At 38.2% G+C, this 17702-nt stretch overlaps 1 protein-coding gene and 1 non-coding gene across 2 annotated transcripts in view; one reads left to right on the top strand and one right to left on the bottom strand.

Annotated features, from left to right (window-relative positions):
• LOC119737047 (C-Maf-inducing protein-like) overlaps positions 1–17702 on the top strand; it is a 59714-nt gene that overhangs the window by 19491 nt on the left and 22521 nt on the right. Inside the window, exons 5-8 of the mRNA XM_038211118.1 lie at positions 6376–6564; positions 7241–7344; positions 8835–8936; positions 9741–9851. Of these exons, the coding sequence (XP_038067046.1) occupies positions 6376–6564; positions 7241–7344; positions 8835–8936; positions 9741–9851 (506 nt within the window). The remainder of the gene's footprint in view (positions 1–6375; positions 6565–7240; positions 7345–8834; positions 8937–9740; positions 9852–17702) is intronic.
• On the bottom strand, positions 9149–9221 carry Trnat-agu. Its single transcript has one exon. It is a non-coding gene; the product is annotated as a tRNA-Thr (tRNA).

Raw genomic sequence — 17702 nt, 5'->3', positions numbered from 1 at the left:
CAGATGAAATCAAGGGTGTTTTGATTGAAGTTGAAACTAAAATAAGAACTTTTGAGATAAACAAGGAGCTATTTCTGGTCATTTGTCCTTGTTGTTTATGGCGCCGAATGCGTAGACAGGAGTCATAGCAATAATTCACTTGTATTTATATTTGGTCACAAGCTTCAAGGTTGATTAAATTGCTATGAAGTTACATTGAAATGAGATCCCTGCCCACGTGAAGGAAATAGCGTCGCAAATGATGGAATGTGACTTGCACATTCAGTAAAATAGGCGTGTAATGTAAAGAGAATATAGGGCCTATACAACAATTGCAAACATCAAAAAATTACAGCAAAAGCAAATGTTGTGTATTCCCCTTAAGACCATTATCATCCTTCTATGCATTTTGTTTGAAAAATATAATATGTCCGCAAAAGATCGGTCCCTATAGCTGTCCATGTATTCATACACAATCTCTGAGAGTCTCACACTGATAAATCATTAAAATCTCTCTTTCCAATTACATGTAGATGGTACATTGAAATTGTAGGGTTTTGGGGAAAAAATAGATGAACCCTTTTTTTAGAACATCCTTCATCCACCCAAAAAAAAAACCCCGCATTGTTAGGTTAAATGAATCAGCAAATATTTCTTAAAAGAGTCGTGCGAAAATAGAAATCTATATTTGTGTTCAAGCATTCACACGTCTTCAACCTTGATGTACAATGTACATGTATGCCTTTAGGCCAGCACAATCTTTGTGTGCGCTACATGTATATGTACAGTATATGTAATGGTAGTCATTATGTACAAAATGTAGCATTATGTAGATGCAACTTAGTGAAATTATTCGCAGAAGATATCTACATACATGTATCTCGGACAGTCTCACACTAATAAATCATTAAAATCTCTCTTTCCAATTGCATTTAGATGGTACATTGAAATTGTTGGGTTTTAAGGAAAAATAGATGAACCCTTTTTTTTTTAGAACATCCTTCGTCCACCCTAAAAAAAAACACCCGCATTGTTAGGTTAAATGAATCAGCAAATATTTCTTAAAAGAGTCGTGCGAAAATACAAATCTATATTTGTGTTCAAGGATTCACAAGTCTTCAACCTTGAAATACAATGTACATATGTACATGTACATGTATGCCTTTAGTCCAGCACGATCTTTGTGTGCACTACATATGTACATGTATATGTAATGGTAGTCATTATTTACAAAATGTAGCATTATGTAGATGCAACTTGGTGAAATTATTCGCAGAAGATATCTATATCTCTGACAGTCTCACACTAAATCATTAACATCTCTCTTTCCAAAATGGTACATTGAAATTGTAGGGTTTTAAGGAAAAATAGATGAACCCTTTTTTTAGAACATCCTTCGACCACCCTAAAAAAAAAAACCTGCTTTGTTAGATTAAATGAATCAGCAAATATTTCTTAAAAGAGTCGTGCGAAAATAGAAATCTATATTTGTGTTCAAGCATTCATAAGTCTTCAACCTTTAGGCCAGCACAATCTTTGTGTGCACTACATGAATACATAGCTGCCAACTAGTACGATTTTTTCGTAATTGTTACGAATTGTTTGTTAAATTACGAAAATACGATTTGCCACTAAAACATTACGAATTTCCCATTTTCTACCTAACGAAAAAAAAAAATACTTGTAAAGTATCGTTTTTGACCGAAAACTTCTGGTGAAATTTCGCGATAAAAAAAATATAAAAAAATATGCGCACATGTTATTGTTGTTATTATTTATTTGACTTCAACAAACAAATACAGACATTAAAACAAAATTAATTTAAAAAAAAAAAAAAAAAAAAAAAAAAAATTTAAATTATCTTTTGGCCTACAGTACATTATTATTCACAACAAGAAGGGTATGCACATGTATGTGTACATGTAAACCATGTACCTGTACTCGATGTTGGTAAAGCTTTTGATAAAACGAGAAGTTGAAAATGACCGCGCGGGTTGATTACTAATTGGAATTTTGAAAAGTTGGCAGCTATGTGAATATGTAATGGTAGTCATTACGTACAAAATGTAGCATGCAACTTGGTGAAATTATACGCAGAAGATATCTACATGTTATTCAGTTGACAAAAGCACAAGAATTTAATGTATTCATTAAATGACGTTAGTTTTGTATTACCAGCAAGTATTTCTCAAAATAGTCATGCGCCCTAATTAACATTTCGGGCAATTTGTTGCTTCTAACAAAAAAAAGGGGGGGGGGGGAGAAGCCAATTACCGTTTCTACCCTTAACAACAGTGACTATTAAAGGCACGTAGGGACATAAGTAATTACCTGAAAACGGACCTACATGTACTAGTTTAATGAGCTAAACCTTATATTTGAAGGTGGTTCTTAAAAATTGTTTTGGGCTTCCATCATCTATGAACACAAACCTTCAAACGAATTAGTGTAACAATATTTGCTATAAACTCCACCCTCTCCCCCCCCCCCCCAATCCATCCATTTCTGAAAAGTACAGCAAAAGCAAATGTTGTATTCCCTTTAACATTTTTGGCAATTTGTTGCTTCCAATGAAAAAATAAAAAATAAATAAAAAGCAAATGATAATTTGTACCGTTAACAACAGGGAGTCAAGAAATCCTCGGTTTTCCCAAAATCAATTTGTACAAGTGCATGGCTCATTAGCCAAGCCAAGCCCTAGCCCCATGGCAACCCTGGATCTAGCCGGTACAGGACTTGATCGCTGAGCATTGTTTGTGTCGTGCTTCCTGTTAATATTTAATCCCTTCTTCAATTTTCCAATTGCGATTTCAATTTAGACAAACGAGAGAGTACAAGCGGACATGACATGGCCAGGCATATTTTGCACACAAGTACATTTACATACATGTACTATAGTTTCGGCAGGTACCTGTAGCTTTGCCATATGTTGTCAGAGATGCATTGATGTTCGTGCACATGCTAGTTTTTAATTTGGCAACACCAACATATGGTTTAATTTTGGTATTGCAACTTGATGTTACATTTATTTAGTAGCTATGGAATTAAAAAGGAACACTCTTGCATATACACATGTAATATGTATTTTCATTTGAAGAAATAGGATATATATATGTGACAAGTCACACATGTAATAATATACGTGCACATGTGCATGTACATGTATGTATTTTGATCCTAAAAAAGAGTAAAGTTAAAAAAAATGGACCATCTGCATGCGCTTGAACTTAGCTCATGTGCATGTAGATCTATACATGAACATGCCAGTATTCATGGATTTTCATACTGATGTACACGTACATGTATGTATTTAATTGTATACAATTGTACATGAACATGTGAGCATATTGATTGGGAGTTATTTGTGAAATGATGCATTTTTGGGTCAGCTTTTCTCAATGCTGGTTGCATTTTCTCCTCAAACGGAATGAGTCCCAATAAATTGAGGGAATTACATGTACATGTATAATAGAAAACTGTGCCTTTTGTTCACACAGGACTTGAAATAAAAAAAAACTTGAATTCCGTATGTATACAGAGTTTGCATGCTTACCTGTAGATCGGCACATTAATTAATTAATGACACTACATTTATTTACCCAGGGTATGCCCAAACAGTTTAAAAACTGGTTTCCATTGGGGCCCTGCATACAATAAATAATGACTACAAACATGTACAATATTACAAATACAATAAAATTCAATACAATGGGATAAAACATTATTTGATTAATGCATAGTTGTTAAGCAAATATCATAAATACAATATATTTTAAAACTATTATAACTACTTGTACAGTCTGAAGGCTTTACTATAAGGTGGATTCAGTGAACACGAAACGTTTGGATCTATCTTGTAACATCAAGAAAAAAATATTGCTACATACATGCACACGTACATACGTGTACCTTTATCAGAGAGAGCGAAACTGATGGACTCCAATCAAAACCTGGTTCTATTGACTAGAGAGCAACTAACCGGAAGTAATTAAGTTAATTGGTGAAAAGAGGAGATTAGCTGAGAGACGTTGCTTTAGAATCGCCGGGGGAAAGTTTCTCAAAGGAGATTTTCTCATAGATATGCCAGAAAACAAGAGAAAAAAATGTTGATGAGAATGTGGGTGCTTGTACAGTAATCTTACCCAAAAGGTAACATACATGTATGGGTAAACTGATATCCTTTCTTACTTATATCCATATTTATTTTATTGTCATATTTCTTATACTGTTCGGCAGTGTTCAACTGTTATTTTCTCATAGAACCTCTGTGGTCGATTTTTTTTTTTCAAAATTGAGATAGGGGATGTTGAAATTTTTTTATACAAAATATTCTCTACTTTTAAGCATTTAGCTCTGAACTTAATAAAACCATGAAAATAAGTGAGAAAGGATATGTTTACCCCTGGAGATGTTTCATGTTGGGCTAAGTTTTCTGTAGAAATAAAACTTGATCCTGTCTACATCCGCCCCAGAATGAGTTAAATAAAAAACATGTACTCGGTACATCTTGTTTGTCACGTACATGTACATTACTGGGCTAGATACGGGGAATATTTGGGGGAATTGTACCTTTGATGATGGAAGCATGAAACTTGGCACACAGTCAGAATACAGTGTATGTCATGGGAAAGATATTTGGCTATAGGGCCATCGCATATTTGTCCTTTGAAAAAAATATAGGTTTAATAACAAGCAATTTTCAAAATGGCTGCGATTGCTTGTTATTCTACCTATATTTTTATCAAAGGACAAATCTGCGATGGCCTTATAGCCAAATATCTTGGTCATGACATACTCTGACTGTGTGCCAAATGCCATGCTTGTAGCATCAAAGATACAACCCTATCACATACATTGTATAACTAAGTACGTGTACATGTCTCTTCTTCCTGTCAAAATACATGTGTAACAAAACAAAAACTTTTAAAAATGACTAATAATTTATAGACTTTATCAACATGCCTATATAGAAATCCTAAAAAGCATATGGCTTGGTTTGCAGTAACTATAAAATAACACATTTTTTCTGCATTACGCACCGTATGACTATAATATTCAGAATTTTCTCACTAACTTCGCATTATGCTCACATTTTGTTATAGCACGTATACATGATTAAACATTTACGTTAAAATTAATCTTAAACAATATGTACACTTTTTGGATGACGTACAGTATGCATATTTTTAACATCACACAACACAGTACATGCTATTACACATGTATACCATGTATACTGCCTCAATTAGTGTACAAGCAATAGAGAGATACAAACTGTCCACTATTCATGTTGAACCCAAGTTGTTGACATACATATAAATGGTACATGTTGGTACGCAATAATAACCCAAGCATCTTGTGGCCAAAGGCAGAAATGACGTCAATGAGAGGTCACGTGCAGAGGAAGAGGTCACACTTTGCTTACACATGGAAGTGGATGTGTGGTGAATATCAGTTGCCAGTATGCTAATATTGCGTGTACGAAATTAACATGCCAACATGCTGGATTGCGGGGGACCGGTTGTAAACAGTACAGATCTGCTAAAGGCATCAGTTTCATATTTTCACACATGATAGAGTCTAGTCTTTGTGAGTGGGTTTGTACTGCCGCCCACCGTGCGACAGATGCTAGAGCAATGCGATTTGCACTACTGGTACTACTGGTCTCAACGGGTGGTTTCACAAGACACTTCTGGCAAAGCAGAAGTAGGTCACCGTGACCCTAGTGCACGTAAACGAGATAAGAAAAATGAAATAAAACCCTAAAAAAACAAACATTCCAGATCCCTCAAACTTAACCTGGAGATTTTGCCGGATTTGCAGGGCTCCGTGCACAAGTACCCCTTCAACGGCCAAAAAAGGAGAGTTGGGGGAGACCTACATGTAGACTGGTTCCCGGTCCATCCGCTGCGTATTTCGAATGATCTAAAGTTGTTGGGGTGGGGATTAGTCTGGGAGACCATCGCAAGTTAAATTCGAATGTATTCGCGTGCCTACGACGCCTGATGGTCACGCGAAGACGCTGTGGCTAATAATTTGGCACATTCAGGAAGTCGTCGTGTGAACTTCGTGCGCGAACCAGTACAGTACAGTACAGTACGCACACGCTGTGTGTCCCGCCCACGGACTCTCAAAAGTGGTAAAAAGCGCCCTCTTTTGTTGGCGCACAGAGCCCATACGGCAGAGGCACTATTATTACTGTACTTTACAAAAAGGCTTGATTTCTCTTGAAAGTTTAAGTACAAAAAACGTCCAAGTGGTTTCCACGCCAAGTAGGCCTAAAGATTTAAAGAATTCAGGAAACTTGCAAGATTACCCATATGATTGATGATGAAGTTTGCTTGAATTTAATTACAAGAAACAATTTGTTAACTGTTATCTCCCATCAATCGACAGAATCGAGATGTCCTCAACAGCGTTGCCCAAGATAGCATCATTGCGGCCGTGGCCCCCTTGCTGGAGAACAACCAACCTTCGCCCGAGATATGCGCGTTCTTCAGCAAACACTGCCGCAACTCGCCCCGCTCTATCGTGGTTCTGGAGATGTTCATGCCCGTCATTCATCGGATCCTCAAGCACAATATGGTACAAAAAAAATAATCCCCTTCACACATGACCTACATTTATACACTCCTCGAATGCATTTTTTCCTTTTATTATTAAACTAATGTATCAAATGTCATTTTAAATAGTAAGTATGTCACGTACACCAAGCTAGCTCTCCTGAAACCATGATTGCTTTTCAAGGGGAGCATGTAGCACGCGGTCTGAAGAAGCAAACATTGTCTACCCTTTGCCAAAATCAATGAAACCATCAATCAAACAATACCTACAGTCTCAAGGAGAGGACAAAATCAAAGATGCTTGATGGACATTTTTCAACGGGGAGATAGAGAGTCGAAATTGCCCCCCAAAAAGCAAAACAAAACAATTTAATCAGTTTTCTTTCATGTGCCAACCGTTGATTCAGAGGACAGTGAAATTGGAGCATATACCATTAAAGGACCTGCATACAATAACCAAGTCTATCCGTTGACCATTGCAGTTTGTGCTTGCGTACACTCTTTAGGCCTTTTTCCAAAAAAATGTGACCCATAGACGTCAGACAGACAGACAGAGAGACAGACAGACGGCCCGACACAGTGACAGACAGACAGACAGACATAGGATCTTTTTATATAGGATGTAAATGAATGCATAAATGTATCTCTAACATTTACAGAGTTAATTGAATGTGGATGATTTATGTGTCTCTCGGCAGGATTTTGGCAAGAACCCAAGACTCCAGGGCTTTGTGCGGGATTTCATACTGGCCCTCCAGAGTAAGAATGACAAGGAACAGGCATTGCAGTCGTTTGTCAACACGTTAGTATCCACTCTGATAATAACAAATGTTACCTTAATCCTAAATTACGAGCTTACATTCAGCAGTGTTGTGTCTACAAAAACAACATTCCCCAAAACAAAGTAACACAGTATTGTCATGAAGTATTGATCAGAAGAAATTAGTAAGCAATTTGCTTGAAATGGATTTGTCTTACTGAGATTTGAGTCCTTCTGTGCAATTGCCTGATTACAGGCTTTTTCAATTTGTAAATGATATACAGAGTGAGTAAAAGGAAACCCAAATGGCAGGACCATTTTTGTAATGAAGTTCTGCATGTAGCACTTCCAAAATCTAGGATATAAAAGCCCAATTAATAAGCTTTCTTTTAGTGCAGGAATCATTCAAATCACTCATGTACTTTTCAAGTTACAGGATTTTAAACACAAACACAGTTTTAAAGTTCTTTCCACAGATCAAAAAAAAGGTCAGTGTTCAGCAAGACGATAACAATTCACGTGCATCCCTATGTGAATTGTTTTCTTGTTTTGCTGAAAGAACACTTATTTGTGATCCGTGAACAGAACTTTAAAACAATGGTTGTGTTTACAATTCCATACCTTGAAAAGTACATGAGTGATTTTAATGGTTCTTCTACTAAAAGAAGGCTTATTAATTGGGCTTTCATATCCTAGATTTTGAAAGTGCTACATGCAGAACTTCACTAAAACAATGGTCCTGCCATTTGGGTTTCCTTTTTTTGGACTCGCCCTGTGTGTATACTTTCCCTTTATGCCTCAAATTTCAGGAAAAAAAACCTTTTGGTGTCAACTTACTTCCCTGCAGCTGATTTCACCAAACAGTGCATAGCTTACGCCGTGCGTAGGACTAGCGCAACAAATTTATTGCGCAGCTGCGCAATAAACTTACGATCCATTTCACAAAACTTGGCGTAGCTGCACAACGTTATAAATAATCTGAACATCCTGGATGAGGATAATACCAACATTTACGATGGCTGTTTGTGTTTTGTCCATTCGTGAAACGGTCGTTGAATCATCTCTGCCCGCCATTTTGATAATAGTTTCATCCGACTTTTTTTTCAGCATCGTGCGGCAACTCTAGAAATTCTGTCACCAGTGAAATAGCAAATTATTTATTTCAAACACAAAGCTGTGAGTGTCTTGTATCAACCTTGATAAGTTGTGCAATAACAGGCTCCATGATGATCACGATTTCCTAGTAAAATAGGTAATTTTCAGTCGCTACGCCACATCCTACGCCGTCTAAAATAATTACGCCACCTAAAATGATTGTCGCGGACTTATGCACTATGATACTTTTGTGAAATTGTCATAACTGAAACGTTGCGCAACGTGAATTTTTGCGCAATGTATGCAGTCAATTGTGGCGCGAGCGGAATTGCGCCATTGTGTAAAGTTTCATGAAATCGGCTGCTGCCTTAGATATGACAACTTACAAAAATATTTACTCGGCATATCATTTTTCTTGTTGACTTTTCTCTTTTCAGCATGCACGGACCAACCAGTGAATGTCCCCATCCCCGTGTGCTCCCCAACATGGTCGCCATTTGTCTGGCATCCATCGCCATCTATTTCCAGGAGTGTAATGGGTATGTGGATAAAACCTGGTCTGTAGTCTGGTGCCTAAGTGGGACCCAGGCTTAATTTTCTTTATTGTTGAATGTCACATGTATTTTTTTTAATTGTAACAATTCAACCTGAATGGCAAAAATATAAATCATTTTTTGAATGTTTGTCAAAGAAACCACATAGGAAAACTGACTAGGTGTATTAGAATTATTTTAAGGTTGAACAAAGAAATTGACTGGAGCGGGGTTTGAACCTGCGACCCCTGGATTACTGTTCCGGTGCTCTACCGACTGAGCTATCCAGCCCTTTGTTGGTGGATTTCAATTTTAGTCAATGTCTTTGTTCAAGAGGCACTAGTCAGAAGCCATGCACCGCATATATGCCATGTAGTGTTGCAAGATAGTTTGCATTTTGAAGATAGTGTTTCACTTTTTTGTGTGGCATTGTTAAAGTGCTGTCTTGTATATTTAGTTTTGGTTTTGTTGTACAGTTTATGAGTTGTTGCAGAGTGCATTTTTGTGGTTCATGTGTAGTTGTTTATTTGTTATTTAGTTGCAAAGACAGTGTTGATTTTACATGTCTATTTTACTCTTTGATTTTAGTTTTTTGTTTGTGTTTTGAAATGCGGTCTTGTAATGTTGTGTTCTTCCTTCATGCATAAAGTTGCAGATAGAATTCTAATGTTTGTTGTTGTTGTTTTTGCATAAATACAGAGTATTCTTCTCAATTGTACTTGTACAGTGTCATGATTGCCTTGTTTTACTTCTAGTTCACATTCACAGAAATCAGTTTTGAATACGGTGTTTATTCCCCGTTGCGTATAGTTGCAGGGTACAGCCTGATATCACCATAGAGGACAGCGACGGCTCCGGCGACGATGCAATCCTTCAAGATGAAGACACCATGATGTGCTTTGTCACGATCCTAACCATGACGTAAGTCCTCTTAGATCTAGAGGTCTCATCCCCAAAGATGCCCCACCCCCACAAATGCCCCTCCCCCCACACCTGTTCCTCAGTTTGTTGGGAAAGACAGGCCAACAGCTCAACCAAACTTCCTTGTTTAAATGACTGAACCCTTGCCAAATTCATATAACGACAGAGCGAGTAACTCTGCTCCAGGGTGTCAGGAAGTGTTGTGTTGACTATCATAATGTCACTACTTTTCTCAGAATGTAGGCTGGTTGATTCACATGTAGCCAAATGCTGCACTGTAAAAAAAAAAGAACATTAAAAGCAGGAGAATTTTAAGATAAAATATAGCGGCCCTGTCACAAGATTTTGGAATGGTTCCAGACACTGCATGTAGCACAAATCAGCAGAGCCTTGCAGACCTGTTATAACATCATTTACTTCAAATGCCTCATTTTGTTCACTTAAATCTCATTATTTCTAACTTGTCATGCTAATGTTACACATACGCATAGAGTATAGAGCATGTCCGATTTAACTATAACAAAAAGTACTTGTATCATAAGTGAAATTACTTCGTCTGCAACATTTCATCACCGCATCATAAACCTTTTCAGTATCACAGAAGCCATTCAATTATCTGTAGTACAGACCGTAGATGACAAGCTTGAACCGCACAGTGGCATCTAAAATGTTTTCAAGTCCCCGATGAAAAGAATTCATTAAATTGTTACGACTCTCTGTTCTGCTCCACTTGGTCTGTCCGTATTTCTTCTCCTGTCAAGTACGTGTAAGACCAGCATGCATTGCAGGAGATGAGTTATATATGTACATGACATCATACGATTTCTTGGAGGGTGAAAGCACAGGGATAAACGACTTAAGATATAATGTGACAACACAGAAACAATTGCCGGCCCGTTTACAATCAAACAAAAACGCCTCCTCAATGCTATTTCCTGTCGTAGATCTGGCCCTCAGATCCCTCCTGGATACAGCGTTTTCTAATTCGACTAAGGTCTTTCTCTTTAATGCGGAAAAAGTCCTTGTGCCTAGGTGTCCGAGATAAGAAGGTCTCGCACGTAGTATCCAACAAAAGTGGATTGTCTCACATCGCATTCCATAATTAGGTTGACTGATGTCAGAATTTTGGTGGTTTTTTTTATATTTGTGGCGTCATTATTTGGGGTTTGTATGCCTGTGCTGTACATGTAAGGTGATTATGTTTGACTGTCAAAGGTAGGCCTTGCAATCAGCGAGTTTGACAACAACTGATTGGCAATTATTTGCACTGGCCAAGGATTTGAAGACTTTCAGTTGATGTGATCCAATGACTACAAGAACATGATTATTTGTGTTGGTTTTTCCAGCATCTACGAACACGAAACTTGCTATACAAAAACAATATTTGCTATAAAATACCGGTACTAACCCCCATAATCCATCCGTTTCTGAAAATTACAGCAAAAGCAAATTATGTTGTATATTCCCTTTAACAAGACTATCTTAAATTTAGAGATGATAAAACCAGCAGGCTCTCTTTCTCTTTGTCCTTTGTGCCGATCATGACACATACGTGTACCAATACCTCTGAGTTTTCCTGACGCAGTTGCATTGACAATGAGAACCGTCCTTTGTTCCCCAGGTCTTGATCCCTGTTTGTATCGTTTTGATTTCCTGTTAATAACACAACATTTCCTTTGAAACAAAAGGCTTCCCAGTAAAAACAACTGGATCGGCAGAAAAAAGAAACAAGCCACACAACAGCCAGTTTGAAATATCGTATCACTTCCCTGTTTGAAAATCACATAAGTCACATTGACAATTGTTTAGTGCAAAATTGGACCCAAAAATGTGTTTTGTTTTGTTTTTCAAATGTGCAAGTTATCCCAGTGTAGAAATGTAAATACTGACATACATGTCCTACATACAAGGAATGCTTATCATTGTTGACAAGCTGAGGTTTTGCTTCACAGTAGAAGTTGAATTTGTTTTGTTTTGAAGCCTACATGGCAATTGTGTTATGATTGTTCAGTCACTGACAGTGCTTTTTGCATGGGGACCTTTTTTCTTCTTTTCTTTTAAAGCATAATTTCTTCCTGCGCTAGGTTTGTGTGCTAAGTAGCATGGTCAAATTGGCCTCTGTTTTTTTTCTGCTGATAACATACTTTTTCCCCATACATGTAAAAACTGTAAGCCTAACTTTGTCAAATGTAGACAAATTGAAAATATGCACCACATGCGCACAGCACGCGCCTCGCGTCCTACTATACAACCGGGTGGTTGAGAACCACTGATGCCGGTATGTATCCATTTAAGGAGAATAAGATGTTGACAAACTGTGCGCGCTTGCCGCGCACAATAGTAGCGGCCTGAACATGGAGTAAAAATGCTGAACAAAACATCGTCAGAAGTAAATTTGTTGAACAAAACATCGTCAGAATGTTGTCAATTTTATCGGTTTTTTTTTTTTTTTTGTTTTTTAAGATTTTGACCAAAACATAAATGGGAATTAAAGTGTGGTTAGTAAAACTGCTCTACCAGACTATAATTCCGTCTGATTAGACGTCTGGCTTTAAAACCGATTAGGGGACTGGTCGCTGATAATAATAGCCCTAGCCAATCTCCTTATTAAAAATAGGAGGATTAAAGAGGTTGTGGAATGCTGAAAGTCGTTTTGTGTTTTATATATTTTTATTGTAGAGTAAACCCGTATATCATAATGACAAAGTCCCATTCTTTTGTAATGTGCATTTATATGTTTATAAAACTGAAATTCATCGAGTAATTTGTTGGTCGGTGAGCGCATAATTGAAATCAACAGTCGTTGGGTTCTTCGTAAAATGAGAAAAATCGTGACGTAATAAACAGGACTCGTTTATACTACGCTGCATCGGGAGTCCTGTTTATTACGTCACGATTTACTATGCTTTGTTTGCTGCCGCCAACGACGACTTTTACACAAATTGCACGTTGGGGTCGAAACAGGACCTGAAAAACAGCTCTCAAAAGTTCCTTTTGTACTAATTTCATGACAGACACAATAGTCATTTTTATTTCATCACACCTTAGGCTACATATACCCGAAAAATGACGGAAATGTCTTCGAGCATTCCACAACCTCTTTAAGACTGCAAGAAATAGATGCATGTAAAGAATTGGATTGAAATTGGGCCCAGGCCTTTTGAAAGATATTCCCACACAAAAACATGTATCCCTTGGCACAAAACAGCAACTAGTAAGAAGATGATGGATTCTGCGTTGAGTTTACCATGGCATTTGACTGATGTCCGCTCGTGCATGTTCTGTGGGCACATAATTGAATTTTAATGATTTTTTGGCTTCAAGGTAATTTTTTTTTCTCACAAAAAGGCATTGTGTTTTCCTCATCTCACTTTTTAGGAAAATTACAACCTGGAATCAATGCTTTGTTTTGTGACAATTTGACGTTTATGGGCCTTGAGCTTGAGTTTATTTCAGTGGAAAGAATTGAAATTGATTAAACAATCATTTCGACCATTTGAAATAAACAGTGTCCCTACAATGATGTTTATCCACATCACAAAGGCTGGAGAGTTGTTCTTTCAAGAGAGAGAGACAAGTTGAATGGAAAATTTCAAAATGGTGTGTGGAATATTTTCCTTGAAAATATTTTATTGTGTAAATTTTTAGTCGTAATGTACATGTACAAACACCACCAACAGCAACGAATCGGAGAAAACACTTTCGCAATTTCGCATCCCAACAAGTAATTGTGGGCGTACATGTATCTCGCCATCTTGTGAGTGCATTTTGATAAGAGCACAACAATCACAGGCCTCCCAGCCTACTCCCCGCATCCCGCCAAACCTCCAGGGAGATGATGAAATGAAAATAATTACCATGGCAACCGTTGCTCCCTGACTGGAGAGGAGAACAAAGCAACCAATGACGGGCGCTGTCACAGGCCGGTGATGAAATCACTTCAATTATCTTCGGTTCTTGCTCTGTTTACATCGTTTTTTTCTTCTTTGTCTTTGTTGTTGGAGAGGGGGAGGGGAGTCTCTGTGGACTTGACAAGCTTTTTAGATAATTGTTCTAGATCTGGCTAATGAGTTTGGAGTGGTGCGTCACTGGACATGATTTACAAGTGAAATGTAAGACTACTTCACCTACATTAAGGACCAAAGTAATAGCGTGGCCCAGAATGCATGTTTTCATAGGAGGGTGAACATTGGGCTTGGCCCATATGGGTTTCATGTACATGTTCTCATGTGTTGCCTGACAGATACTAACAAAATAAATAGGAAACTGCAGTGCCAATTACCGGGACATGTATTATGTGACAGATGTGCATAATTTTTGCAATTTTATCGTAGTGAGTCTTAAAAAATAAAAGTGCACTTATAAAACACGGTGAATGTATAAAGCTTGATGATTATGATTTTTTTTTTAATTCCTTTGTCCTCACTGCTAAAATTGATCTTGTTTGTTTCATGAAATAATACCGGAGTGTTATTGCTGTCCTGATATCTTTATGTTATATGATGGCACAGAGAAAAAAAAATGGGCAGTATCAGACTTGAGTAACGAGGTAAAACATGAACGATAATGGTTTTGAAAATATAAGAAACAATATTCCTTTATTTGAATCAGTCAACAAGTTTGGCTTCTATTTTGAGCAGCGGGACTCAAAAACTGACATTCATTATGCTGCACTTACAAATAATATACAACATTCTATTTTTAACTGCCTGATGGAGACAAAAATCTCCGTGAGGATTCATGGGGGATTTTTCAATAATACCCCGCTTGAAAAAAAAAAAAAAGTGCCAATTGCAAAAAAACCCCAGACATCATATTTTGCCAGTGCATGCCAGACATTAGAGATTGAAAAGTCCATTAGTTGTGATGTCATTGTTTCCCAGATGACATGCGCAAAGTGATAATTTTGCTAGTCGTATTACTCGTATTGGATGCGCGCAGCACGGGTCGCAATTAACCGGGCGCCAAATATGCGCCCACTCTACCTTGTGCCGTTATTTCCCGCACCGTTGCGAATATTGGACCGAAAGGATCGGATGTCAAATTATTCCTACTCTGCTTTGTATCGTGTTTCCTTTTTTTTTTTTTTTTTTTTCTCCAATGTGGACTTTGAGTTGCGTGTGTGTGTGTGTCGGTCGTTGTGAGTATGCACGGCGCGCAGCAGGACCCGGGGTGTGTGTATATGCCGAACAACGCTGGGATTTAATGCTAATGTCGGATTGCTCAATATGGGTTTACATGTACATGCTGACAGGAAAACAAATTATGTATGCGAAATGTCAGCCACTTTTTTTTTCTTCTTTGCTGCACTCTTGTGGGACTTGATGTTTGTCCGTCCGGAAAAAAAACCAAATGCCTGAAATATCGATCTTGTTGACAATTATTAAACTGAAGAGCATACTTCCTATAACATACTGGTGACTACATGTATATGCATACATGCATGTGTACATGAACACTCACTGAGAGTTATACAGTAATTGTTCGGAACAGCATGTGTCAATGTTTACAAAAAAATACCGGAGAGAATGATGAACAGTTTCTCTATTCTGCAGACTGTTTGTGGTGATCTGCATTCCCTTTTTTTAATAATTGAAAGATCAGTCTGCCTTGCGTTGGATTTTTTTCCGATCTTATTTTTTTTCTTTCTGTAGTTGATGACTGCCGGTGATTTTCTCTTATTGTCCCACTGGAAATTCAGCATAAAATAACATGTCTTTTGTTTATTTTTACGGTGCGTAATTTATTATCGGCAATCAGGGGGCCCTGCGGGGGACATAAAAAAGAAGCAGTGGCCGTGATTTGATTCGAGTTGATCTTTTTAGAAAATTGACTTGTAAGTGGAACTATGGAGTGTAGGGGGCCATATATGCCCAGAGAGGACATCTTGGGCCTGGGCCCTGAGGTGTCACTTAAAAACAGCAGACGACCATCGATAACAAAAATGAAGTACTTTAAGGGAAGCGGCAGTAGCCGTGTTTGGTCCAACCTCCCGACTTGCAATGTCCGTGAAGGGCAAGATCGGTAGATTTGGCTGGTACCCGTCACACGTGTAGCCGGTTCGTAATGCAAGCTTGTAGCGGTAGGGTCTTTGTCTCGCATGATGATGAGGAATCACAGAGCAGATTTGTTGTGTGGGATGATATAGTGGGTACCAGCGGCCGTGAAGGATGTACAGAATAATGGCACCGACAGTCCTTAAATCCCAATTGACGTGGTTGCAGGATCAGTGGCCATTCCAGTTGAAACCAGATACAGGAGAGACGTGTACAGATTGACCGGTGCTAATGCCTTTTGGATGTAGGTTGTCAAATTCAGTGTAGAAGTACTATCGAAGAGATACTGCCCGAATTTGCTTCAAGGAGTAAAAAGTATTGGATAATATCCTTTGCCCTCCTTATATTCATTCAGTTTGGAGTCTAAATATTTGCCCAAAGTATGTGCCAGTGCAAATTTCATATAATAGGTCCTTGAAATTGTGGGGGTTTTTTTTTGGGGGGGGGGTGTTATTAATAGCAGATTTTCTCTGAAATTTCCAACAATTTCTTGGCCAGAGGTTCATTGGAAATTGAATTATTTGGTCTGATTTCCTGTGTTTCTCCAGGGACAGGATGCCTCTCTGAATAGTTTCACAGGATGTTTGGAATAGTTTCAGTCCGGACTGTACGTTTTCTATGAACCATGTCCTTTTGGGGGGGGGGGGGTCTTTGTTGCATGACTGGGGATTACCACAATTTAAAGGTCGTGGGATAATTGATTTTAAGCCATTATCCTGAGGCCAATTTCATTGAGCTACTTGAACCCTCAGATTTGCTTAGCCACAGATAAAGACCTGCTTAGCAGAAACAAGGTACCAGCCAAAACTTCATTCAACGTTATATGAAAACTGGCTAAGCAAAATATTCCCAGTTTAAGCAGGATTCTCTGGTCCATTTGTTAGGCATTCTGGTAAAATGAGAACTGGGTAGAGCCGAGATGAGGGTTTGCGGGTATTAGGAAAGAGAAGACAATTCTTCTTGCAAAACTGTTTGTTGCATTTCAATAAGCCTCTGTACTAATGACGTCACACTTTGTTTACATGTGCACTTTCCTTATGGAGCCAGTGGGGATCAACGGTCCACTGAGCACCATAGGAAAGCACACACTTAAGCAAAGTGTGACGTCATTAGTACAGAGGCTTATCGGACAATTCATTGACAAGTTATGGCTGTTTTAAAGTTCGCATTTATCAACATGTCAAAAAGTAAAGTACTGATAAAAAACCCTTTAAAGTTTTCGTAGTCGTGAAAATGAAAGTGCCAATTGTTTTCCTTAAAAACAATTTTATTCCATAATTTTTATACTATTTCCTTAAAATATATATATCAAAGGTTACAAATATCAGTCAATCTGAAAACCAAAAAATAGCACTCATTCGTTTGTTTTTGCATATTTCTCCAATGCAGCCTGTGCCCAGTTCGGTCTCGTTTTGCCAAAATGCATCACATTTAATTGGGCTGTATATTGAAATGATTCGGTTCAAGTCTTAAGCTAACCTTTATCCAGTCTAAGCTACCCCGTCTGACCGGATTTGGCAGCAAATGGGCCCAGCAGGCGGTAATGTACATGCATTAATTCCGCAGACACTTGAGCGGGGCCCCCTGTATCAATGTCAACCGGGATTTTGCGGGCGCTGTCGGTAATTCATGTTTAATTCATGTCCAAACCGATCAATTGGATGCCCGCTATCGGAGATACTTGCCGGGTGTTTGCGGAGTGCCTGCAGAATCTTGACTGTGTTTGCTGCTTGAGGGAAGAAGTTGGGGGGGGGGGAGTTGTGATCCGTACGAGATCGCAGAAATATACGTCTAG

The sequence above is a fragment of the Patiria miniata genome, unplaced genomic scaffold, assembly GCF_015706575.1.
Source record: "Patiria miniata isolate m_02_andy unplaced genomic scaffold, ASM1570657v1 HiC_scaffold_3, whole genome shotgun sequence".
NCBI lineage: Eukaryota > Metazoa > Echinodermata > Asteroidea > Valvatida > Asterinidae > Patiria > Patiria miniata.
The sequence above is the reverse complement of the archived record's forward strand: the minus strand, read 5'-3'. Positions and strand labels throughout refer to the sequence as shown.